The sequence below is a fragment of the Paralichthys olivaceus genome, chromosome 12 (genome assembly GCF_024713975.1).
Source record: "Paralichthys olivaceus isolate ysfri-2021 chromosome 12, ASM2471397v2, whole genome shotgun sequence".
NCBI lineage: Eukaryota > Metazoa > Chordata > Actinopteri > Pleuronectiformes > Paralichthyidae > Paralichthys > Paralichthys olivaceus.
In genome coordinates, this window is record NC_091104.1 from 16,341,022 (window position 1) to 16,367,324 (window position 26,303).

The following is a 26,303-nucleotide window of genomic DNA, read 5'->3' on the forward strand; positions in this document are numbered from 1 at the left end:
GCCTTTATATACTGTTTTGAGTTCATTTTTCTTTTCCCTCTTGGAACAATTATATGCACTTGAAAGGAGGTGAAAGTTTTCTCAACTGGCCCGAGTGGAAGTTAGTTCAACAAACACTGTAATGTGTGGGATACAATCTGCTCTTTAATTCATACAAATGTGCTTTCAATTGAGGGTATTATGAGTTGTGTTTTTTAAATGAAGTGCCTGAACAGCTGGGTGCTTGCACTTGTTATGGTATTTCACTCAAGAATAATAAACAGTAATGTAAAGTGAAATAATGCTCCCTTTTCCTCCCTGTGTGCATGAATGTGAATGAATGTACATCTCTACGTGTGTGTATGTTTCTGTGTCAAAACTATCTGGTGATGAAAATCCAATAAGTGTTAAATAAAGAGGAAATACTTAAAAGCTAGATACAAAATAACTTAAAAATTGATCTTTACACCAAAAGACTTGGATGATATGTTTTTGTCTTTTGGAAATCGCGGGCTCCTCAGCTGATTTATGAGTGACACAATGTGTTGGCAACAATGTGAGTCCATTATCATACAGCTGTGGATTTATCTCCCCATCTTTTCTTTATCTAAAAGTAAACACAAGTAACAAGAGAGAAAGGTGTAAAACCAGAAGGGTAGAAGGCACACGGTGCGTCCTGGCGCGTAAAAACGCGCCACGAAACCGTGATCCCTGATTTTCTTATTTTCCTAATTGTTTTCATATTGTTTGGATGTTTAGTGTCTGATAGCCAACAGCGAATTTACCAGAACCGACAGCCTGTATGTGTCAATCTATAATATAACAATAAATTGCTGTAGAGTTATAAAATAGTCATGAAGTCATCTCTCCATTTGTTCTGTCAAAAATTAACTCAAGAAACAAGAGTAAATCTCGAAGCGTAAAAGGCGCACGATACCTTCAGGCGCGTAAAGACGCACCAACAGTGATGCCTGATTTGTCTACTGTCCTAATTATTCCCTTATCGAAACTATTACAATAAATGAATATTGTTTTGCACTATACTTTAGTTTTCTGTTTTTGTGGATTAACAACCTGCTGTAACGCTGCAAATTCAGTTTTTCTTTTGGAACAGGTGAAGCAAAAACACTCAAAATGTTATAATGACCGTTGATGCTGCTCCAAGCAAAGGGAAGGTGGAGAGGAGGGTGGGCGGTGTTTGCTGACCGACAGAGTCCTTGTAATGACACCACACCGCGGTATATAAACTGGGAGGGACGTCAGACACCCTTCACTGCAGTCTCTATGCGCTGATGCTCCGCCACGCTCTCGCATCACCGTCAGCAGCACGAGCCTCGCATCAGCACATCAGCAAACTCAGAGCACGTCTGAGCGCCACGATGGATGGGCAACGTAAAGACCGCAGAATGACTCACTTGTGGATATTGACGTTACTGATACTTGTCTAACCTCTGAGCACTGGATAACTCAACTTTTTTCTTCCTGGATACGGATCGTGGAGCTGGCTCTTGTCCCGCAGGCTTTTGGAGGATTATATTTATTTTGCCATCACTCCGTTTTGTGCCGTCACACTTGGAATAGGAGCGTTTTGTTTTTGTGGGAGGACTTACTGATTTTTTAGGATACGCACATCAAACTCTAAAGGATGGCCGTTTGGTTCACCTCTGTTCTTATAATAGTTTTATCATTATTTACTCAGGTATTATTTTATCTTTATAACTTCATAGCAATTATGTCCAGATAAAAAAATGCTGCATTTCTTTAGTTTTGCTCACAATTCCCATATCTTTGTGTAGGTTCTGGGAACAGGTGTGTTCGAGCTGGATCTCCATCACTTTCAGAATAATAAAGGTTTGCAGGCAAACGGACTCAGCTGCAGCATGAGCGGCTGCGGGACTTATTTCAGGGTTTGCTTGAAGAACTTCCAGAAGCCGGTGTCTCCCGGACGCTGCATATTCGGCGAAGCTGCCACACCTGTCCTGGGCACCGAGTCCTTCAGCATCCGGCCGGACGCCAGGCTGCGTCTTCCGCTCAACTGCACCTGGCCGGTAAGAGAGCACCAGCCGCGGGGCAAGGACGCATGGCTTCACACACAATAAAAAGTCAGAAGATAGAAATGAAATAGATAAAGCAGTATAATATGAATAATAAAGATATTATAAAATTAATGACTAAAATAGATTGAGCAATAAACTGAACGATATGAGAAATAAATAACTAGGCGTCCTCACAAGGTCTAAAAGTTCCACTGGAAACATGTTTTTCGATAAAAAACAAATGTAATAGCCTAATTTACTAAATTAACATAAAACAACACGCACCACAATTAATTAAATACAGCATATATGTTGTATATGTCATAGAAATGCATATTTATCAAAGCCAAGTGTTGTACAGCAGACCATAAGTGATCCAGTGTTATGCGTAAATGGCAGATTTTATTCTCATATATTAAATATTCAGATATCAGCTAACTTATTAATAAGTCATCAATACAACTTCTCTATATATGTAAACATATATACATGTTAGGGTGATGTTTATTTCTCGACCTTTTTTCCCGCAGGGTGCTTTCTCCCTAGTTATTGAAGCCTGGTATTCTCCTGCAGCGGACCCACCTGGAGGTGAGGACACGTTGCACAACTCTCAGTCCAACACCAGAGGGAGATATGTAGCATGTGTCCTATACATTGCCTATCACACATTTTAATCTGTAGCCCTCACTCAACGCATTTAAGTGCTGGCAAGTGCATCTAGCGTGTTCAGCGTCATAGATCCGTGTTTGTTAGGATGACTTATGAGTCACAGGACGATTCCTCCCAGTCACATCTGTCCAACACAATCACACTTCCCCTGTTTTATTTTTGGCCTGCATGGGAAAGTGTGCAGAATGTGAAGCCCTGCCAAAAAATCCCATTGATAGCCTTTTCCTGGATTTTACACCTTTTTTTGTTTGGATACTTCAGTAGAGGGGAAATAATGGTCACAAGTGAAGAGAAGAGGACGTTTCATGAGTTCCCACGCTGTTAGATTAATGAACTACACCACTGATTTAAATTTATAATGGCCTCTTCCTCCTGTAATTCCTTTCCTATGTTTTTCTTCCGCAGACACCACCAACCCTGATTTCTTGATTGGCTCTTATGCCATCCAAAGACAGTTGGGAATAGGGCATGAGTGGTCCCAGGATGTGCAGAGCGGGACGCAGACGGAGCTAAGGTACTCATACCGGTTCATCTGCAATGAACATTACTACGGGGACACTTGTTCCAAAATATGCACACCGAGAGACGACCATTTTGGCCACTACACCTGCAGCCCCGACGGGCAAATAGCGTGTCTGCCGGGATGGAAGGGAGAATACTGCCAACAACGTAAGCAAGAGTAAAGACACCATATGGACACTTTTTCTTTTCTTTGTTTGTGATAAAGAAGGTCAAGAGACAGGGGGTCCACACTGCTGCTTAATAAAGTAAATTAGGCCTGAAATGAAACTGAAACACAATGAGAACAATATAAATGACATTTTTGTGCCTTTGATTCATATCAAAGCAACATATTTTGTAAATAAATTGTGAAAGAAACACATGTGAAGCTTCCTTTAGTTTTATTGTCATGACCTCAGGTGTTCGATTTCCGGTAGAGGAGGCGTTCAGGTGAAACACACGCGGAAGTGCACAGCTTTTGGCGCACTTTCGCTTCGGGCGCGCGCAGTTTTAATCCGGGGCTGTGGTGGAGCAGCAGCACGCGCCGGGGTTAATCGCGGCATTATCGGCTGCCACGCGCCACTAAATTGCGGCCCTCCATTGTTGAGGCGGTGCAGGGTGGCAGCTGCGCGCGGGGCTCGGACAGCCCACCGATAACAATGGGGCAGCTGTCCTGCTTTTTTTTATTTTTTTATCTGAGAACAAGCATCTGCTCCACAACCGAGCTGCCGTTTTAACACTATGTATATATGAACCCATGCTAAATCACTGGCACATAAACACAGAGCAGGCGCAGAAAATGATCATAGTCCACTGATAAGGTCAGGTAACAGCAGGGTTTTCTTATTGTGCAAAGACAAGCATCACTAGGTGATAAAATCCTTATCAACTGCTTGTTGTAAATGCAACATTAAAAAATCTCGAGGTTTAAATGTCCATGTTTTTTTTTCCAGCAATCTGTCTTGATGGCTGCAATGACAGGAATGGAAACTGCACATTACCTGGAGAGTGCAAGTGAGTATTCAGTACTTTTAAATTAAAATTATTAAATATTCTGACATGGAGAGATCCTCAATCTGTCATTACACACAATGATCAACATTTAAAATGACTAGGTCTAGAGAATATATTAAGAACAGATAAACAAATATAAAATATAATAGTTTTATTTATATTAGTTTATTGTTAATGGGGTTTACAGGTTTATCTGGGTGTATGTTTGCTGATGTAAAAACTTTAGTTTACTGAACAAACAATGTAGAAAAGAGACATTTATTTTTATAATTTATGTAAATGTAAAATGTTTTTTTTTCTAACTTTCTTTTTATTTATAGTCGAAATCAAAATAATGCTTATAGTAAAAGAAGTCTCACTTATACATCTCTAATGGGTATTGCATATCCTTTCCTTATTTTGTATTAACAAGTATGGACCTATGTAATCATGGATAAAATATCTGTGTGTATGAGCCAGCAGTCATGTTGAACTGTTTAATGTGTGAACAGGTGCAGAGAGGGCTGGCAGGGACTCTTTTGTGATGTGTGTAAACTCCATCCGTCCTGTAAACATGGTACCTGTAAAGAGCCGTGGCAGTGCACCTGCAAAGAAGGCTGGGGAGGCATCTTTTGTGACCAAGGTGTGTTACTTTACTCTCTCTGAGCTGCAAAGATGAAAGAAAGCTATCTAAGGAAATGGCATGAAATGTTAGAACTCTATATAAAAGCCTCAGTATAGCACCTCTGGTTCCCTAAGTTATGTTTCCACCCTTTTCTTTACAGATCTGAACTACTGCACCCATCACAAACCCTGTGCCAACGGGGCCACATGTATGAACACGGGCCACGGCAGCTACACCTGCACCTGCTTGCCAGGCTTCAACGGGGTCAACTGTGATTTAGAGGTCAGGGAGTGTCACAGCCAGCCCTGTCACAACGGAGGCCGCTGCCTGGTGAGTGCGGAAGTCTCTCTCTCTCCTTTCCCACAACACAGGCTTTCCTGTTTTTGTTTTCGCCTCAGTATATCTGCTTGTCCAGGAGGATGCTATCGATTGTCAAGTCAGTGGATGACCCAGTTCACAGAGCGTGTACTGAAAATAGAATTCAGACTGAGGATAATGGGGTTTGTTGGGGGCAGTCTGGAACAGGATGCGATTAATAAAACATCTGAAAGGGAGCATTTTGATAAACTTTGTATCGTTTTCCTTGCAGGACTCTAAGGCCGGCTATAAGTGTGAATGCCTGCCGGGGTTTGAAGGGACACGCTGTGAGAACAAGATGCTGACCTGTGCAGACACACCCTGCTTCCACAGTGGCAAGTGCAAAGAGAGGGATCATGGGAATAGCTACATATGTGAGTGTCCAGCAGGATACACTGGACTCAACTGTGAGATGAAGGTGGATAAATGTACCTCACTGCAATGCACCAACGGTAATACATCTTTCTCTCTACATGAAAAATAATTCTTCTCCCTCTGAATATTTATGTTAGAAATAATATATATGAGTGAGGCTTCTACAATAATGTTTTGTTTTCAATAGGTGGACATTGTGTGACCCAAGGTAACCTCCGACTGTGCAGCTGTCGTTCAGGCTTCACGGGACTGCGCTGTGAGATCAACATCAATGAGTGCGCTCGAAACCCCTGTGCCAACGGCTCCACCTGCATCGACCGCATTAATGACTACACCTGCACCTGCCCCCCGGGGTACACGGGCCGCCACTGCGACAAGCCCACAGACCGCTGTGCCTCTCGGCCCTGCTTGAATGGAGGGACCTGCACCACGGGAGCCAAAGGCCAGCCAGCCTGCATCTGCCCTACCAATTACAGTGGACCCCAGTGCCAGTCCAGTGATGTGCCTTTAGCCACCACCTCCAGCCCAGACATAGGCTGGGAGCCCAATGACAAGCTGAGCCTGGCAGCCATCAGCTTAGGAGCAGGCCTGGTGGCTGTTCTGGTGCTTTTCTGCATGGTTGTGGTGCTAATACGTCACATCAAGAAGCAGAGAAACAAGGAGCAGGACTCAGAGACTATGAACAACCTCTCCAAGGTGGACTTTCAGAAAGAAAACCTCATCTCTTCTCTAGACCTCAAGAATACTAATAAAAAGATAGATCTGGAAGTGGACTGTCCCAGGGAAAAGTCCAATCACAAACACATCAACCACTACCACCTGGACTATAAAACCTCTATGGGGTACAAGGACGAAATGTCCCTTTTGGACAAAGATGAAAACTGTGAAAAGATGAGAGAAGACAAAAAGCATCTAAGTAGAATGTACAGGTGAGTGGACAAGGAGCAGTTCAATTATTTCTTTTTTTACTGCACTACATTGTCATTTCAGTTGTCAGTGGTTTCTGGAGAATATATTTGTCATGTGTTGTAAGACACAATTATCTGAAAATGTTGATCAAAGGAAAATCAAAGTAACTGTTATGATCTATCTTTACTTTACAGTGAAAGACCAGAGTGTAGAATATCAACAATATGTTCTTCCAGAGATTCGATGTACCAGTCCGTCTTTGTAATAGCAGAGGAGAAAAACGAATGCATCATTGCAACTGAGGTAAGTTTTGTCATGATTCATCTTATTTAGTGTGTGACCTGCATTGTTTCTGTTTGAGTGATTCTCACCTTTCACCTCATTTGTCTATCATCTCCTCTCTCAGGTATAATACATAGAAGACATAAGACATTATGTATCATCAACATTTGGATTTCCTTTGGACTGTTTACACGTGTGGAGAGACTGGGATTTATTTAAATGAAAGTTGCTGCTCTTGAAAAAACTTGATAACTGGATGGAGCCGGTGTGCTCGTCGAATGCAATAGTACTAAAAGCCTCTAAACTTTGTGAGAATGTAAAGACTGAAAAAAAAGAAAAAAACTTCTGCAGGAAATAATGAGCAAATCTGACTTGTGGGTGCGCCATTGATGTTTTTCCACTCAAACCCTTGTCGGCTCCGTCCAAGTTCGTCCGAGGGCAACAAACCGAGACGTTCATGCCTGCGTGTTGATTGAGAAGAAGAGGACTATATCTTCAAGTGCTCCTCTCCACCTTATTGCAGTAATCAGCAATCAACAAATCAACTTACTGCCAACAAGCCTGTGGAGGTAGCCAGCCTTTTCCATGTTTTTGTGGCCTGCAATGCGCTATGCAAACAAACGGAAAAAATCAGCATTGTGCTAAATAAAAAAAAAAGGGACAACAACTACTGAAAACGGTTCATTTTTGAAGAATAAGGTTATCAGTTTTCATTTTTTGTAAATCAAATCCTTTTTTAAAATAAAGATTGTATGCAGCCTAGATCAGAAAGCCTTATATGCATGTTTAAATAAAACATTGTGCCCCGCCTTATCTTGATTCCTTTGCACAGCAACGTGGAGATAAATGGAAGATCAAAAGATGCAATACGCTATAGCGCCATGCAGAGAAAGTCATGATAGGGCCTTGTTTTACATTATGCAAGATCACCCTTAGAAAAAGACAAAGAAGTACATGAAGTGACTATCGTACCAAGGACGCCTTCAGAGGAAATTACTGAACTAATAATGTTATTTTGTAAGATTAGTATTTCATTAGTAATTTAAGATTATGAAGCACTGATCTCTCTCTATGTTTTATAAGATTATTTTGTATATACTGTATATTTATATGTTGAGATTAGAAGTATGATTTGTACATCTGTTTTTAAGTGGATGTCCCCAAAAAGGTGAATTTATTTTTAAAGTGTTTGTTGGTGTTTTATTTTATTGTTATTATTTTTGTTTTGTTATATAAAAGAGGAAAACAATGAATACATATCTGGTACACTGTTTGTTTGTTGGTGGTTGAGTGTACATGTGGTCAGATAGCGATCCTAATTTCAATGTTGGAATCATCTAGAAACCTTACATGTGTGTCAGCTGGTGTGGAAGTGGCTTCTACAGCGTGTATAGATGCAGTTGTATATACTGTATTCGGCCCGGTAGCAGTTCTAATGATTCCGTGCCTACTGTATGTCCTGTGTCAGTGTGATGTGAAATCAAATGTGCTAACAATCATTCAGTGGACAGTGTTGTAATTGGCCTGGAAATGTAAGGAAATACACAAACAAAAAAAAAAGATATATATTTAAAACAATCTGTATGTGAAAATGAAGAGTCTGTGTGATCTTTCTACTTTAAACTGCTTCTCTGGACATGTATAGACATCACATCTTTGAGTAACCATAGCTCTTACGTACGCCAGAGATTAGATATGATTTTTGGTGATAAGTGATCAGGCAAAGGCTGTAAACTGAGAGGGGGAGGTGATGTAGGACGGGTGTTCAGAATTTTAACCAGTGAGAAAATCTGTATATGCCCTTAAGTGTAAGCAACAGCAAACAGGGGCCCCCACAGGCCCAGCTGCTGCCAAGCCACCATGAATGAGAGAGTCATAACAAACCAGCCGAGGCCCTGTCACTTTGAACACTGTGTTCTTTATTCGCCTGACCCCTTACAACTAATGTCACAGCAGGAACCAAGCTATCTCTTCACCTACCACATGGGGGCAGTGACCTTTGTGTGAAAGTACTCCACTGTAAAATCTTAGCTCATCAAATATCATGCACAGGGAGTGATCGGCCTTCACGGTCACACCGGTGCACTGGACACGTCTCTGCAGAACACAGACACCTAATGAGCTTACGGGAGAACAGATATAACAGTCCCAGCTATTTATAGGTAATGTGATTACACCTGCTGGGCTATCACTGACAGTTTGACACTGATAGATACAATAGGTGCTCCCACATTAGAAAAAAGGAATGTTTGATATGAGCTGTGCAGTAACTACTGTGCAATCTGCTGACTATGACACTTTATATTCATTTGTTTTGATCTACCTTGGGTTGCTTTAACTGCATGAAATAAGATAAGATAGAACTTTACCTGATTTCAAGATGATTGATTTTGCTCCAAAAGTTGAGTAACATAAAATAAAAAGAATAAAACCTAAAATAAGTGAGGTATAAACATACCCTGTGTAATGCTGAGTAAGAGGAAACCAGTGCCTGGATAAATAACAATACAAGCATAAAGTAAAAACTGGACTAAAATAGGAATAGAAAACTTAGTAAACAAGGTAGGAAGTCAGTATTGCACATGAAATAAAACAATAATATTGCACATAAAGTACACGAAAATTAATGAATTTCTTCTTTAAAACTTTTATTAAACTTTCATACACTTGAAGGAAGAAGGAGAGAAAGACAGAAATAATGAAAGAAATGTAACAGAAAGACACTTTGACCAGTTCAACGTGAAATCTCTCCTCCACTTTCCACATGTTCTGTTCTCAGCTCCACATGCCAAGAATACCTGCCACCACCAAACCGACGCTGATTGGTCTATCCGTTATCTGAGCCAGCCCTTTGCGCAGTTTCATTGGTCGAGAGCGCCTGGCGCTGCCGTCCTCTGAACAACAAATACACGTGTTTTTTACAAGAAGATACAGAAGAGAAGAAGCGTCTCCCCTCATCCCGGCGGCTTTTGGACGGATCTGTGTCCGGTAACCGACTCAACTCTCTCTAAGAAACTGAACCAGCATTTTGAAAAAGATGTTTACTGCCTACGTGATGTGCTGGAATGTGTAGGACTATAGTGGAAACACCAGAGAGCTGCTGTCTGTCCCCACAAGGAGCCACATAAACTTTTTTTAAACACACAATAATGAAACCTCAGGACATTATGAAGGAAAAGAGCAACCTGTGGATATTTGGATATGGATCCTTAGTGTGGAAACCTGGGTTTGCTTATAAAAGGAGCAACATCGGTCACATTAAAGGATACAAGAGACGATTCTGGCATGGAGATGATTTTTACAGAGGGGACAAGGAAAAGGTGAGACAGATACTTTTTTTTACCATTTAATAATATTCATATTTTTCTACTTGTTTGTATTTGTGAGGTAAATAGCTTGTTGATGTGTGATTTTCTTGCATATTTTCACTGTGTGTGTCCTTGTTGTCTGCAGCCGGGCAGAGTGGTCACTCTGGTGGAGGATGAGGAGGTAAGCATTGAGTGCTCAGTCTATTTTAATACTGTGTACACACTACAGCAGTTAGTAGAACTGAATTCTATCCCTATATATCCCCACTATAGCCTACTACATACTTTCCTACTATCGAGTAAGTTTATATCCTTCTATGCAATTATTCTTCTATGAAAAACACATTTCTTTAACCCGAGTCACTGGAGCTGATGAAGTTGGTGTTTTAAAAACTTCCTCGGTTCCAGAATGTCTATTTACTATCATAGCAAAGAATTCATTCATGAAAGTCAGTTTTTACTTTGGGGTGCCACAAGATTTTAGATATAGATAGATCAGATAGATTAAATAGATTAGACAGATCAACTAATTTGGATTCTCCCAGCACAGCAAATGTGCATGAAGAAACATACAAAATAAAAATATAAAAATGAATAATCAGTTGGGTTGAGTCTCATTGATTCATCCATGATTCTTTCAATTGTTATTTTTTCCACCTATGATTGTCTACTAAATATTTGCCTGAGGTGTTTGCAGAATACTCAGATGAGCTCTCATATTTTACTCTACATTCCTCTATCATTATCATTTCATCATCCTGTGCTCTCTATTGAATCCTCTCTCTTTTATTTTCTCTGCAGGCTTGCACATGGGGTGTGGCCTATGAAGTCACTGACTGCCAGATTGAAGAATCCCTCCAGTACCTGAATATGAGAGAGGTTGTGTTGGGGGGCTATATAACACAGATGGTGGAGTTCATCCCCAAGGAGAAAAGTCAGGGTCCACTGCTGGCCCTCATCTACATCGCCACCTCTAACAACCCCATCTACCTGGGGCCGGCCTCAGATATGGAGATCGCTGCCCAGATCGCTATCTGCAGGGGCAGCACGGGCCACAACATCGAGTACCTGGTCCGGCTGGCCGAGTTCATGAGGCTGTCCTGCCCAGAGGTGGAGGATGAGCACCTCTTCTCCATCGAGGCAGCGGTTCAGAACATTATCAGTGACTGTGGGGGGATCAAGCCCCCAGACCAGAAACCAATGCTGTTGGGAGCTACATAGAAAAACCCCACTCCATAGTGTAGAGAGGGGTTTTATACTGGCTTAAAGGGAAATTAAGTCCCACAAAACATGTTGAAGGGTGTTCGATGCTTGAACAAGGATCACCTGATTTGATTTTTATACAGGCTGACAATTTCTGGGTCATAAATTACTGTCACTTCTTCTGTAGTCTCATGTTACTCAGCGCTCTACTTTTGACCTTCTCACATCTTTCTGCAGATAATTTAAAAAAGTAGGTTACATATGTTACATACACCACTACATACTGTATACAGACTCCATAAGCATGTGATGCTTATGGAAAGCATCAACAAAGTAAGAGATTACATTCTATGATTTACACCTTTGTTGTAAAAGGGCCTCAAAAGATGTATGTGTACTTTAAAAAAATGTTTAAATAAAAACTGCAAGTAAATCTGCATGAGTAATACGTGGCAATGGTTTTCCTCAGCTCGCACGTGAGCTTGAAGGAGTCACTTGTATGTCAATGTTTGAGGGCTGCACGCTCGATCGCATACACACACACACAGACTCCTCCCACATCACATGTGTGGGATGTACAGCTGCCTGACTTTTCCTCATACAGCTCTGAGCTGCACAAGCTGAACAGGCTGAAGAGCTTTTAGACTTCTGTTTGTGCACTTACACTTTTCTAACATATTTATTCTGGAGAAGCTATTACTGAGTTCATGTCGCAAACAAAGCTGTAAAATCTGTTCTTTCACGATGCCAACTTCTGGCAGACACAGTGGTGGGTCAAGCATTTCAAAATTCCTATTGAGCTACCAGGCATTCCTCAAACCCATTGATTTCAACTTTTAAATGTGCTGTGAATAGAAGAATTCCTAAAGACAGCAGCTATGTCATGTTCGTTGTAAATCATATGCATTTAAAGTGATTCACAAACATGTAGGATGTTTAATTTGATGCCATTTACATGTTTTTACCAGTGTAAAAAACAGTAAATCCTGCACTGCATGCACAGTGCTGCTGCTGCTGCTGCTGATTTTGTGTGCACATAGTCAACTATAGAGGAAACCAGAGGTCGTGGAGGACTGCCGCCATAGAAGCTTAGCTGGGAGGTGGGGGTGCAGATAGCATTTCTTTTCCCTGTCTGAACTCCGATCACATGGCAAGAACATGCGCACATGCCGTTTCCTCCGTGGATAAACATGCCCACTTTTTTATTGCTGTACAGCTCTGTGCTCAATTTCCTAGAAATCAGCAGAAAACTGGGTCAAAGGTACGTAGCTGTAGGAGCAACAGAGAGGTGGGGGAACAGTTCAAGAAGAGCTCACATGTGCAGAGCGTGTAATGTGGAGGGACACACACAGAACTGTAACCTGTCATTATATAACTACACAGAACAGTGTCCAGAGTTTACTCACAGACAGAAGACATACAGACAGCAGTGAGGCCTCTAACAACACAACAAGGTAACGTGGTTAAGTCGCAACACAAATATTTTCATGACTCAGAACTTGGTGTGCTTTCTGCTTCCAGTCCACAAACTGTAATCTGTTCTCTCCTTTCATTTTAAAGGGCTCACCTTGAATTCACAGCCCAACGGTCCCCTTTAATTCAGTCAAGCTGCACCAAATGTACAATATCCTAAATATGCCTTGTCAAATGTCAATCCTGGATCCACCCTCTGAATTAAATGGCTTCTTTCCTGATCCAATCCACATCCTTCCTTCAAGTTTCATTGAAATCTGTCCTGTAGCTTTTGTGTTATCCTGCTCAAATACAAACCATCCAACAAACTGACACACAGATCACACATATCTAACACACATATGCTTTGTTGGTGGCTGCTGTGGCTCAGAACTAACCAGAATTTCATCCTGTTTTCCCCATTTGGTGTGCCCAAGTATCCTTGGGCAAGACACTAAACCCCAAATTGCTCCTGATGGCTATTTTGATGTATGACAGAGAAAGTGCTGCACATAGGAACACATCTGGTGAATGCTCTCAGATCGTATAGTTTACCGATCTCGCCAGACCACATTTGGAGCCTCGAGTCCTTTTAACAGTGTGAACACGAATGGGGTCCTGGTCACGATGAAACCCCCCTCCTCAGCTGACGTCCTCTGTGACAGAAATATGTACACATATGTACAACAACAACAGAAGCGATTTTCTCTGCCCTGAGTGCGTCGTCTGTGGGTTTTTTTTATTTCTTCTCCTTGCTGCTTCCTTCCATGCATTGCATCTTTGCAAGTGGAAAAGATTAACTTGTTTATTTGCAGATAGTTCGGTGGAAGTGAGATCCAACGAAGAGACGCAGATGGGGCCCCACTTCAATGCCAGGTGAGAATTCATAGATCCCACATGTGATTACCAATTGTGTACAGGGCCATAGCACTGTACGAATGGCAAAACTGTACCATTAAGTGCTTTGAGTGGTCACCAAGACTAGAAAAGTGCCATACAAATACTGCACTTTTACCATTTGATGTAGTTTTATGGATCTTCTGTTCATTAAATCAGCTTTAATTTTTCCCCATTCTTCACTGTCACATACTAACAACACCAAAACTCCTGTTATCTGTATAAGTCAATGTGATATAAAGACACACATTCATGGCCATGCTAAACTTTGTCAAACAATGTCAGAAAACCCCATCTGCTACTCTATAAAGCCTCTTCTCATTTGTTAATGGGTTGGTATTAGCATTTATTTCTTCATCTATTTGCAGTGAACTCCTTATGATTTACATCTCACTCTGGCGCCTCTCATTAGAGCAGTAACAATAAAGGCAAGTCAATCAATACATGCCCCTTACCTCCCTGTTGGGGATCCTTTGGGGGGATGCAGACAGGATATGAGACCAGTGGTCACCAAGAAAGAAGATACTTTCTCACAAAGACAAACACCAACATCTGTATGTGTCTGATGTTGTCTTTTTTTTGTGCATCTTCAGCAAATATGTAATACAAGCAAAAAACCCTATGTAGAACCATGTAAAATCTAATATAAATCTCATTATGTTGGCTAACAACACATATACATGGATAGACTGTGATCCCTGTGTCCTTTGAACCCATAATCAATATCATTACCCCTCCTGAGACCCCTTGCACTCCAGGAAAAGATGTCAGTCATTATCTTCTCAACAGAGACACAGATTATGAGGAACACACACATTATGCTGCAAAGTGGGGTCCGAGGTCATGTCTTCAGGATGTGCGATTGGCCAATCAAAACCCAGAGCTGTGGCCACACACTCCAAAACACATCATTCCTGCTAATGCATTACCGAGCCTCCACACACCTACATGCTAATGTAAACCCGGCCCGAACCCTGACCCTTGACCTTGGCTCGGTCAGTGCAGGGCTGAAGGTCACCCTGGAAGTGTGTTAAAGAGAAAGTGATTGGGCCGCTGATAGAGGCCGTCCGCTTTAAAGCCCTAAAGCCCCTCAGAGTGAGAGATCAGTTCCGTCCACAGAGGGTCACCTCACCCCTCTCTGTGGACATGGGTGGCTGTGTGGTCATGGAGGCCACTTACACTGCCCATTAATGAGGCACAAACAATGGCTAATAATTTGGCAGAAGAGCACATGCCTTCTCTCAACCCTCTATCGATCAACAAAGAAGAAACTGAAACTAGAGCTCCAGATGTTTTATATTTTATCTAAAGAACAGGTTTCAGAAGAGTCAGATCAAAAGACTGAATCTGGTTTCTGGTTGAGATGAGGTGAGGTGAGGTTGAGGTGCTCGTCTTGTTCCAGTGAAGCAGAAGGGAAACCACACAGCGCTGACTCATCCATCATCCTACAGTGATAAACTCTATTCTTTAATCAATTCATGCACCAGTGGCTGATGTGAAAACTGTTTCTTCTCGTTCAAACAGAAACATGACTCACGTCCACTGGATCTTTTAATCCAATCTGTTCGGAGCTGAAACCAGGCCTGACAAAATTACAGCTCCAGCCAGATAGCTGCCTCCTGCTTCATTAACATGTTCCATCCCTGAGGAATGACACTTTCACTTCTCTTAATTTCATTTCCCTAATCTCATTTACACTCAAACCCACCGCAGCTGCCCTGGCCTGGTGGAGGGGTGTCAGGCTCTTGTGAGATCATCTGTAGGTGAACCTGTTTTCACCTGTTTGAACTTGAAATGTTTTGTACTAATGAAATCCATGATTTTAAAGCCTTGTCCTGCTGTTTACTGGCATTACTGATGATGTTTAATGAAGGGAGAGGGGGAGAGAGATACAGACAGCAGCAGCAGACAGACAGACAGACAAACCGACAGAATTTAAAGACAGTTTTAGAAAATCTTCCAAGAGATGGCACCAAGGAGGATGCTCCTGTGAAGTAGCTGAACGATCCTGCTTCCTTCACCTCCTTTGTAAATAGTTATATTTTATAGAATATATTGGATGCTATAATGTGGTGCCCTTTTTTTTGGCTTGAGCACCTGCCCCCAAAAATGTCTGTGCATGTGCCTGTCTTGGCCTGATTGCCTAAACTAAGGCATTGTTGCCCTGATGTCATCAGAAGATCCTGACCTTTGGGTTAGAAACAACCTCAACCAGAGGGGGAGGAACGAGTCAAATGTATAAAGAGAAAGAACAGGTTCCCTTCGGTGTGCGTACTACAAACCAACCATTGTGTACCACACTCCGGGCAAGTGTGACAATAGTGTAAGAGATTTGTATTTCCTTCCTCGTTGTCAGAGCGGAATTGCAGAATTACCACGACACCGGATTCTATGTTGTGGTCATGGAAATTATTAGTTGCCAAGTTTCCATACAGTGGAATTCCCAGTTGCATGCGATCTGCTTTGATTGATGAAGAGTCGTCACACCTTCGAGGATCCTTCTACTGTCACATGTGCACCCTGGGTGCTGTTGTGTTTTGTTTTCGAATTAGTAGTTGACACAAGACGAACTAAAGGTGTTATTAAAAACATATTTGATTTGACAGTGGTGACAATCAAAGGAGTGATAACAGGGTGTTGTTGAGCCAAATAAATGTGTTGTGGTGTTACCTTTGTGAACGCAGGGCAATCGGGGGAAGCAGGTGGCAGTGCCAGTGGCATTTGGCAAATAACTGAGGATCTTAACCATTTTTCCCCATCACTAAACATGCTTAGCTCCATTTTGTTTATCTACTGTGTTATACACCAAAAAACTGAAATCGATTTTGGTCCATTAGGATTTTCTCCTCTGCCACATGTATAAATCCGAGGTAAACAGTGAAACACAGTATCTCAGCTGCACGGCTACGCTGGGGGCAGGGTGTGGGTGTGGATTGGTGTTAAGGGTATCAATGGCAGTGTGCAGTAATCACACTGTGCACACAGGAGTGGGTGCTTGTTATGGTTAAAAACAACTCACTGAGTTTGTATGGCACACTAACTGCACAATGCTTGGACAGCTCACTAAGTATATCTTTAACATATGTTCTGCTCACTTAGTAAATGTCGATACTTTTCTCTGTGGTTGTCAACACATGCAAAAAATAAAATCATTGCACAATATTTCCCCCCTCAGACCCACACCAGAACTGGCGTGAGACATAGACAGCTGCTGAACGTATGACAGTGAACGCTGGTGAGCAACCGGGAGCAACGTCATGAAACCAAGCTGGAACAACAAGAGGTGGATGTTATTTAGGGTGTTCTTCTTCTCATTATTTGGGTTCATGCTGACCAATATGCAGTAATAATAGTAATTCCAAAGTCATTTTTTTCTTTTAAGTGTCTTTGTTATTCTCTGATCACTTTAAAAGAATTTGAAAATCTGTCGTATTTGATCAAGTTTGAGTCTGGAGTGTCTCACTCCAGAAGAGAAGTAATGAAGCGTAGTTTCCTGCAGCAGATTAACAAAACATCTGTTTCAAATCGTGTTTTTAAGACAAATCAGGAAAGGTCACAAGGTGTGAAGGTGATAAAAACAAACATGTTTTCTGAGTTACAAGAGAGAACTCAGTGTTCCAGTGTAGAACCCATTAGAACATTGAGGTTAAAGGTTCAGTGTGGGGGATTTAGTGGCATCTAGTGTTGAGGTTGCTTACTGTAAATAAATGAATACCTCCAACCTCCTCTTCTCCTTCTGGGTGTGTAGAAGAATCTACATTGATCTTCAGGTAACATAAAAACTCAAAGGGTCCTCTCTTGACCCAATGTTTGGTTTGTCTGTTCTGGGCCAATGTAGAAACATGGCTTTGCGATGTAAAGGGCTATGCAGACAATGGTCTTAATATAAAGGCTCATTCTAAGGTAACAAAAACACAACAGCCCTTTGTTTCAAGTGATATACACTGATTAAAAATATCATTATGAATATTATACTCCATTTCTGATTATAGATCCCCCTAAATCCTGGACACTGGACCTTTAAGGTGATTAATTTCACTCCCTGATAATTTTATTTTTTGTAATAATATGGACCTTTGGCCTCTGTCATCTGCTCTGTGGATTCAGGGACTGAGTGGAGTTAATGCAGATGATGGATATGGCTCCAGCTCCCCCTGTTGGCAGATACGAGCTGCATTTGAACTGCACACACAACTTAGACGTTTGCACATACTTGAACAATAAAGAAGGTGCAGCTGACTGGCATTGTGCTTTATGATAACCCTCTTCTTATTGTGCTGTATCCCACCCTGCAGGGAATGTAAAATCACAACAACAAGACCTTCTGATCTGTGAGTCCTTTTCTTACGTGCCACTATGGGGGCTCCAGGGTCTCAGGTTGTCTGATTCACTTTCTTAGCCTGAATCAAAAGGCCCTGGAGGTTTCCTGCCATTTTTCTCTGGAGTGTTTTCTCTCAAAGAACAGGAAAGCAAGCTCTGTTTCCCACACACTCACAGAGGTTCGATATCACTGACGTTTTATTGTGTCCCACAATCAAGCAGCTGCACAGGCATTGTGACGGCGATACACTAACAAAGCTGCAATTTTAAGAGGAACTTGTATTTTTGCAGACGCATGATTATAACTATTACAATTACCACGTTTTAGCACTGACTATGAGTTTGATTTATGTTGTTTAAACATAATACATTCAATTATCTTCTGCTTTGCCTTTTCGTCACCACTTATGCAATTTACCAGAAACATATTTCTTCTTCTACCCACTCCCTTTCTCTGGGGCTTCTCTGTTTCAATCACGCTCCACAATCCATAGATCAACAATCTCATCAACATGACCGTGTAGGCGTTCCTCTAAAATGTTGGTCAACAAACAAACTCCACACAACATCTTTAATTTTCTGCATGATTCAAATGCTGTGGAATGATGTTTTGTGCTTGTTTGGATAGTTTTATCCCTTTGAAAAGATCAGGTTCTCATGTTAATAAGCCAATTGCGAGAGAGTTTCCTGTTTGAAGAGATTCTAATCGTGCTCTGCGAATACATACGCTGCTGTGTGGATTGATGTGGAGCCAATTGAGACTAAAATGAGAAGAAAACACAGATGCTTCAAAGGCCAAAGGGTGAGATGCCTGTTGATATTGTTATCAGCTCCCTGTAATGCAACGGATCAAAAATTCAGATGTTGAGTTTCTGATGTCTTTATTTGTATGTGGTGTATTATGTCTTTAACAGCTTCTAAAGATCTTGTTATTTCCTGTATTTTTCATGAAAATTTAATTTAACCTATTATCTGTGCCATCACACCTGATCCACTTAAAAACAACGGACATTAGGTTTTTGTGACATAAATTCAAGTATCTAACAAACCTGCATCAGATACACGTGACTGTCCTGATAAAAGGTGTTTGAGTTCATTATGCCCTGCTGCTGAGCTTCACAGAAAACCTAAACACAGATTCACTGATGTGATTATCACAAACATACACATGCAGGTGACACTGTGTTAGATATGGAAATATACACTAACTCCTCCAAAGCATGTTAAATAATAAGTTCAGTAACAGTTCATTCACTGTGGAAATTTTGCTTTGCAAGATTTTACATTTCATATTTTAATCACCACTGTTGTTAATTAGCTGCTTATAATTCAGTTGTTTAATTTAACTGTGATCATTGTTAGGTTATCTATTTATTGATAAAAGATGGGTACAACATTTATTTATTTTTAATTTTGTTGAGAGCTAGAGGTGAAGATAGATAACACTGTCGTTCTTGTTCAGTTACGAAGCTGAAGACATTTAGATTAAACCAGAGGAGCCACATGTCTGTTATACTTTTGTCCAGCAAATAGGATTCTTTTTAGACCTTTATACAAAGCCATGCTAGTTATTTCCCCATTTCTCTCTTTCTGCTATGCTAACCCCACTAGCCGTCACTTCATATTTACTGTAAAAACCTTACACTGTATACAAAGATGGACGACATAACTGCTCCAAAAGAAAGTAAAGCCTAAACATTACAATCGTCCCCTGGTGGCTTACTGCAAAAAAAAGCTGGCCCCCTTTATATTAGCATATACAGTAGTACACAATTTTAAATACATTTTTCTCAAAGACGTTTTCTTTCATTTTAGGCAGTTCTTATCACACTGATGAAGCTTCAGTTGTTAATGTTTCTGGTAAATTTGTTTTATTGCATAGACTCCAAAAGACTTCACCAGTGCAAGATGGGAGGAGCCATAGCCCCAGATATTTTGGCTTCATATTTGTGTAGAGCTATCATTTGTATCACTATAACGCAAAAAACCCACAACACATTTTGTTATTACAATTTCAATTTGATACAGCTAAATTCTGTTTGGTGCACATCACCGATAACAACAAAAAATGACACTGACAATAAGGTGCTACTTGATCATAGAAAGAAGCAGAAAGAGAAAAAACATATTAAGGATTGTTAAATGTGCAGTAAATCTATGGTTAAATCAGACCATTTTTAAATTCAAAGGTTTATTGCTCAACACCAAGCAGATCAACTGAAGTGTTCTTGTCCGACAGTTTTGGTACCGTGGATCCCACAAGACCGGAGGAGGACTGACCCCCTGCGATGCTCTTCGGAGGGTATAGGGAGATTAGTGCGCCGCTCCTGGACCCCTGCCAGGGTTTAATGGAGCAGTAGTAACTAAATTGACAGAGATGCTTGATGGCTAACAAAGACCCAAAACACTCAGGCTTTACTTAAAAACTGGGACAGGCTGATTTACCCTAAGCTGTTTCAGATCCAAATGATTCTATACCGGTTATGAAATTAATTCAGATTAACTGCAAATGCACTGATCCAACAAAAAAAAGGCAAGGAAGCATATCCTGATTCACACAGTCACAATGTATTCACAGTCGGAGTTTATGCTTTCCTGCAATAAGCGCTGGCCACAAGTCAAGAATGTGAACAACAGGGGTCCGATAAGAGGTAGGGCAGAGGAGGGGGGGCGCCACAGATCTGAATTCCCATGAATCACTTGGTGCAGTGACCATTAGGTGCTAGAATTCGAGTTGACCCGGGAAGAGGCTGTATCCTGGCACTAATAAATTGGAGAGCTACATGGTATGACGCTCTCATGGCAAAATCCCACAGCACAAGCTAGTTCTCTGGGTAATGTGAGTATCATGAGGGTGAATAGGAATCGAGTCCCAGACTGAAAAAGCTAAACAGATGAAACTATCTAACTGCTACAGCCTCAGATCCACTGCCATTGCTGTCCATACTGCAATGTGTCTGTAATGTGAATTGTTAACAACACCTATGTTTTTTATTATGTTGAGTTGTGTACTTTCATTATCCAAAATGTTTCCAACAATGTTCAAACTCACAGAAATCCCAAATTTTATTAAGGGTCGATATTTACTTTCATCATATCTTCTTCACCCGTGATTTTGCCCGTCTCTGCTAAAGAAATTAACAGACTTGAAACATAAATTTCAAACGACATATGACAAAGGAAAAAGCCAGTTAGCCACTAGCCACTGCTAGCCAGTTAGCCAGCAGCTTATTTCTCCTGCTGCTGTTTGTATTGGTCTTGCATAATGGATCACGATTGTTCATCGCTGCAAGCTTTGTGGCTGAAGCTTTGTGGCTGAAGCTCTCCCAATAAATAAACCCAAGTAGATTATGTTGAGAAATGATGGTGAAGACAACAACTCCCATGATTCCACTCTGCTTAACAATATCATCAAACTAGGCCTTTTTTTAATTTTTTGATTGAGAGACCACTAGTGGCTGAAGTTACATATTGTACACTTAATTGTGGATAATATTTTGCGGCACAAAATGTTTTCATATGGTGCATCAATAAAGAATGCAAGTCTGTGCCCCAGGGGCAACAACAGAACAGCATCGATGAACACAAGCCTTCAAGTTAATCCATCTCTGTCTATGTTTTATGTCAAAATCAGGCAAGCAGGTCTGAACCTTTGACCCCCAGTTCCAAACAGTGTCAGAAAGATTATGTTCAGTTCAACGTATGAACACCAAGTGACCCAGCGAGTCCCTGCCATGACTCTCAAGTAACATCTAGGAACTAAAGGAGAGGGAGAGCGTTTCCATTATGTGGGGTCTCAGTGTGATGGAAGCAGCCGCCCCAAACTAATCCTCACCATTTAAGAGCCTCTGCTGTATCTACTTAAATGGACATTATGAAGGAAATGTTATGCAAATGGATTGTTTATCGCCTCATCTCTGCGTCAGCCACTTGTTTTGTGGCCTGTCTGCAGCGTGCCATGCTGATCTCTGGCTTAGGGAGGAGCATAATCTTTTAACACCTATCTGACAGATTTGTCTATTGTTGTCAGATTAGACATGAGACTGAAACTTCACCGCTACTGCATATTTTCTTTTTAACAAGCAGAGCAATGCTGCAGGGAGACACAGGGGGGCTGTGATATCTGAGTTTACCATGTGCATCTTTGCATAAATTTGCAGGAGTCAGTTGACATGAGTGGGGGGATTTCTTTGTGTTCATCATTGGGTTTACTAATCTGTACACATTGAGAGACCCTTACTAAGCAGATTACCTCTATAAATCTATGTCAGGATGCATTTCTGCATGTCTAGTCATGCAAAGAGGGAGAGCGTGAGAATGCAGCCCCAAAACATGTTTACAGTAAGAGATACACATCCTGATCTACTGTAGGCACCAAGCCACAATTTAAGTTGTTGTCGTGGTGCTGACATCTGCTGCACAAGTTGAGGGACATGCAGACAACTTGCACAATGCCTGTATTTGCATTTGTATCACAGAAGAGAAGTTTGCTGCTTGATCTTTGCTGATAAAAGAAACTGTTGCAGGAAAAGAATCGCTGCGTGTTGAGATATTTAGAGACAGTTTCCTGTGTTTGACATTTACCTTGGATTAAGGAACAGCATTGTGACTCACAGCTGTCAGAGGTGCAGCATGGGAGCAGAGCTGGCAACACGACGTGTGTTTGTGGGTGGGGTGGGGCGGTGGGGACCAGATGTTGTCCCCCCCTACGATGGGGAATAAATTCTATCACTCGCACTGCAGGTGGTGGGAAAAAAGGAGGGGAGAGAAAGAGGAGAAGAGAAGGAGTGAGTGAGAAATAATGGCAAACAGGAAGCAGAGACCTTACAACACAATGCTCGCAGAGTTTCCTGCAGGCTCAGACAGATAAGGAACAACACTTTGTTTAAAGCTACTTTTCACCAGCAAATGTTTCCCACTCTCCAAAACCATTTCTTAAGATGCTCGAACAATTCTTCTACACCACAGCTGGGACATTGTGAGTTATTGAATTTGAACAAATAATAATAAACTCCTTCTTGATGTCTCAACATAGTAGAAGTAGGCCATGGTTTGATCAAAGGAAAATACATGACCATATCACAATGAAGGCCCTCTCTTCATTAGAGCCAAACGTACTGTGATGAAGGTGTGAAGGCTCAATCACAAACAATTATCACCTTCAGCATCATCCCTTGCACACTTATTCACACTAAACACGAATCCTGGAGGTGCATCAGAAACTGTCTCATTAAAAGAGACATTAAAGTACAACATGAGGTGCTGGCACTTTGGTCAAAACTTTTCTTTTGATTTTGCTATAATTGTCATAACTTTATTTCTATAGTTATTATTCTATAGTGCGAGTATTAACAGTGGCATTGCAGTGTCATCTGTAAAGTAAAATATGAGCTGAGACTAGATAAGATAAATAACCCTTACAGTCATACAATGGGGAATAACAAAACTATTAGAAGAGCATAATAAAAAAGTAAATATGCAATGTAAAAAATTAAAAAACGGCAATAACATATACATTATATACAAGTACATTATATGAAATTGCTCAGATAAATGAGTGTTTGTGTATTTATGAACCCTGTCACCCTGACAGCGACAGGATGAAACATGGCACATGAAGTTTCTCCTGTAAACATCGGCCGGTGACAGCCTAACAATGCCCCCCTCAGCTGTGCCCTTTGCCCTTTTACCCAGGAGAGTAAAGCTGCACTTTATGTGCTCAACACGTGGAAACCATGTACGGAAAAATCTAACATTTCTGTGACACTAAGTTAATGAAATGTGATGCTCATGGAGCATGAACCAGAAAACTGGAAATTAACTTTGTGTCTGACCAACTTTGGCCTCTCGAACACTTCCTGCCTGTTTCACTCCTCAAACGTGCACAAGAAGAAACTTGGAGCAGAGACTGGATGAAACACAAGGTGGAAACAAACCTGCAAAATTAGATGCTGGAGCAACACTCTCCTCTACTGGCCAACTGCGGGACTGCATAGAAATGTTATCGATTTGATTCAGTGCAGTTCTAAATAGTGTTGGGCAATAAAACAGTATCAATAATTATCACAATTAAATTTTCATCAATATAAACACAACAAAAGTGAAATATATAGGGTATAAAGGATGTATTTATGTTAAATGTGTGAATATGACAAAGGCAACATCAGATTTGTCTCCTTGCTGCTTCATGAAAAATTCAAATTCAAACTGATATAATGCCCTAACATTGTGTCAACACAGTTAGGAGGTACAACACATACTTGATCTACCTTGGATAAGTGTTTTGCCGTTAATCAAGTGACAATCTTGTGACGACTGTACTTATTGTAAGCTGCTTTGGACAAAAACGTCTGCTAAATGCCCTAAATGTAAATGTAATGTAAATGTAAGTGACATTTTTTCTTGGTATGATATTTTGGCCATAGTTGTACCAATAGTATATTGTTATATATATTAATAACAATATTGTAAACAATGAAAATTCCAAAGGATTGTTTAGCTGGGCTCTACTTCATGAGATAATATTATTGGGGGTCCAGGAGGAAGTATTGCTTTGTATAAAATCGTAATGCAGGATATATTTAAAAGAAGAAACACACTCAGCTCTCATTTATGAAGGCTTATTCATGTAAAGTTACATGAATACATACTGTAAATGCAGGCTGTGAATGTTGGGCTTATGAAGAAATTCACAGTATCCTTCATGATACCGAAGTGCTTTGTGAGATCAGAGGAGCTGACCCCTGCCAGTGGTCAGCTCCTCTCGGTGGGAGTGACAATGTAAATCTGCATCAAAGGGAAACAGTCACAGAGTTGGGGGGGGATCCCTCATCTGATTGGACGCCTTTGTTCTTTCAAATCGAGGTGTCCTCTGGCCTTTATTGGCACCAACAGACCCTTGGGGGGTAGAAGACATCTTTTACAGTAACAGTGCACTGCTGCATGGAGCTGCTGGGGTAATGGAGGAATAAAACGGGGGAAACATGGCGCAGGCCTGTCAGAGACGTGATAAACCCAACAGGCTGAGGGAAGAGCTGAGCTGCATGCTGGTCGGTGATGGAGCTGTGGGGAAGACCAGCATGATCATCAGCTACATCTTCAATGGATACCACAGCGAGTACAGGCAAACGGCTTTTGATGTTTTTACTGGTAAGTAAAGGTTATTTTCTATTAAGGCCTTCAGCTACTACTTGTCATACCTCTTATATTTATTTCCACTTGACCTCCAGGTTTGGTTCATGTGAACGGCATCCCAACTCGTATCAAACTGATAGATACAGCAGGACAGGTACATGTTCCACTCCACGTCATGATTTATTTGATGTTTAGGTTTTTACTCCACTTATCCTCCTCTCTCATCATTTGATCTGCCAGGAGGAGTTTGGACATCTACGTTCTTTGTGCTACGCCCATGTGGACGTCTTCATCCTTTGCTTCAGCCTGGTCAACCCCGTCTCCTTCGAAAACATCACCTCCAAATGGATCCCGCAGATCCGTGCTGGCAACCCAACCTCTCCCATAGTCCTGGTTGGAACTCAATCCGACCTCAGCCACAATGTGGACGTCCTTATTCATCTGCACCAGCGGAGCACCAAACCAGTGCACTTCAGCCGAGCCAGAAGGCTGGCACGAAGGATCAGAGCTCACGACTACATTGAGTGTTCAGCTCTGACACAACACAACCTCAAACATGTGTTTGACTGTGCTGTATCTGCCGCCATTCAGCACAAGCACACTGGGACTATACCTAAAAAGCTCAGCCTGGTTAAACGTTTAAAGCTTTTTTGTGTTTGGAGGAAAATCTTTGGGTACATCTGAATCAAAGAGTGAATTGAATGTACTTAGTGTCTTTTCTATTATGACAACTATGCATTTTTACTATGATATTTCTCTGCAAAAAGTAGATTGTGCACTAAAAAAAAGGACTTAAGCCCTGCATTGACACCCATGCTTCAGTTCCTGCAAGAACTGTGATAATCAGTGTGTTATTTTCCCCTCGACTCTTGTGTTTTGTTGTTGTTCATATTTTTGTGTGAGTATGTGAGTCTTGTAATAAATGCACCACAGTGTGACATTTATTTCCTCTCCAGTTTCTGTTTTCTTTCAATCTGAGTTTTAAAAGTGTCTGTAGATCTAAAACAGTCTGTCTGTAGATCCTGCAGTGGAGGATACTGTTAGTGAGGAAATGGAGGGAAAACACAAAGTGAGATTTGGGACAAATGGTCACCTGCTGCTACTTTGAAGTCCTAGTTTGCAAGACAAAAGCCCCTTAAATCTGGCCTCTGATTGAAAGCTCATGTTGAGGCATGTTTCCAACAATTACTTTCAAAACACCCACCCACGTGGAATTTCTTATTTAGGCACAACTATGATAAAAGATAGATTTTTAATTACAGT

The 26,303-nt window shown here is 41.2% G+C and overlaps 3 protein-coding genes across 3 annotated transcripts; all 3 read left to right on the forward strand.

Annotated features, from left to right (window-relative positions):
* The first annotated feature begins 1,239 nt into the window (after positions 1-1,239).
* On the forward strand, positions 1,240-8,318 carry LOC109627820 (delta-like protein 4). Its single transcript, XM_020084626.2, has 11 exons — positions 1,240-1,678; positions 1,776-2,027; positions 2,546-2,603; positions 3,090-3,353; positions 4,139-4,199; positions 4,691-4,821; positions 4,964-5,133; positions 5,393-5,612; positions 5,723-6,464; positions 6,639-6,747; positions 6,851-8,318. The coding sequence occupies exons 1-11, from the start codon at positions 1,625-1,627 to the stop codon at positions 6,854-6,856; spliced, it is 2,067 nt and encodes a 688-aa protein (XP_019940185.1). The 5' UTR covers positions 1,240-1,624; the 3' UTR covers positions 6,857-8,318.
* Positions 8,319-9,656: 1,338 nt separating this feature from the next.
* LOC109627977 (glutathione-specific gamma-glutamylcyclotransferase 1-like) lies at positions 9,657-11,674 on the forward strand. The gene is made up of 3 exons (XM_020084817.2): positions 9,657-10,046; positions 10,180-10,215; positions 10,836-11,674. Exons 1-3 carry the CDS (start codon positions 9,876-9,878, stop codon positions 11,253-11,255), a joined length of 627 nt encoding a protein of 208 aa, XP_019940376.1. The 5' UTR covers positions 9,657-9,875; the 3' UTR covers positions 11,256-11,674.
* Positions 11,675-24,750: 13,076 nt separating this feature from the next.
* LOC109627965 (rho-related GTP-binding protein RhoV-like) lies at positions 24,751-25,978 on the forward strand. The gene is made up of 3 exons (XM_020084802.2): positions 24,751-25,055; positions 25,136-25,194; positions 25,281-25,978. Exons 1-3 carry the CDS (start codon positions 24,890-24,892, stop codon positions 25,722-25,724), a joined length of 669 nt encoding a protein of 222 aa, XP_019940361.1. The 5' UTR covers positions 24,751-24,889; the 3' UTR covers positions 25,725-25,978.
* The last annotated feature ends 325 nt before the right edge of the window (positions 25,979-26,303 follow it).

Bases quoted from the DNA above. Each gene is read 5' to 3' on its own strand.
- LOC109627977 (XM_020084817.2), top strand. From the start codon at position 9,876: ATGAAACCTCAGGACATTATGAAGGAAAAGAGCAACCTGTGGATATTT. The intron at 10,047-10,179 runs GTGAGACAGATA...TGTTGTCTGCAG, and splicing joins ACAGAGGGGACAAGGAAAAG to CCGGGCAGAGTGGTCACTCT. The intron at 10,216-10,835 runs GTAAGCATTGAG...TTTTCTCTGCAG, and splicing joins CTCTGGTGGAGGATGAGGAG to GCTTGCACATGGGGTGTGGC.
- LOC109627820 (XM_020084626.2), top strand. From the start codon at position 1,625: ATGGCCGTTTGGTTCACCTCTGTTCTTATAATAGTTTTATCATTATTT. The intron at 2,604-3,089 runs GTGAGGACACGT...TTTCTTCCGCAG, and splicing joins TGCAGCGGACCCACCTGGAG to ACACCACCAACCCTGATTTC. The intron at 5,613-5,722 runs GTAATACATCTT...TGTTTTCAATAG, and splicing joins CTCACTGCAATGCACCAACG to GTGGACATTGTGTGACCCAA.
- LOC109627965 (XM_020084802.2), top strand. From the start codon at position 24,890: ATGGCGCAGGCCTGTCAGAGACGTGATAAACCCAACAGGCTGAGGGAA. The intron at 25,056-25,135 runs GTAAGTAAAGGT...CTTGACCTCCAG, and splicing joins GGCTTTTGATGTTTTTACTG to GTTTGGTTCATGTGAACGGC. The intron at 25,195-25,280 runs GTACATGTTCCA...TTGATCTGCCAG, and splicing joins TGATAGATACAGCAGGACAG to GAGGAGTTTGGACATCTACG.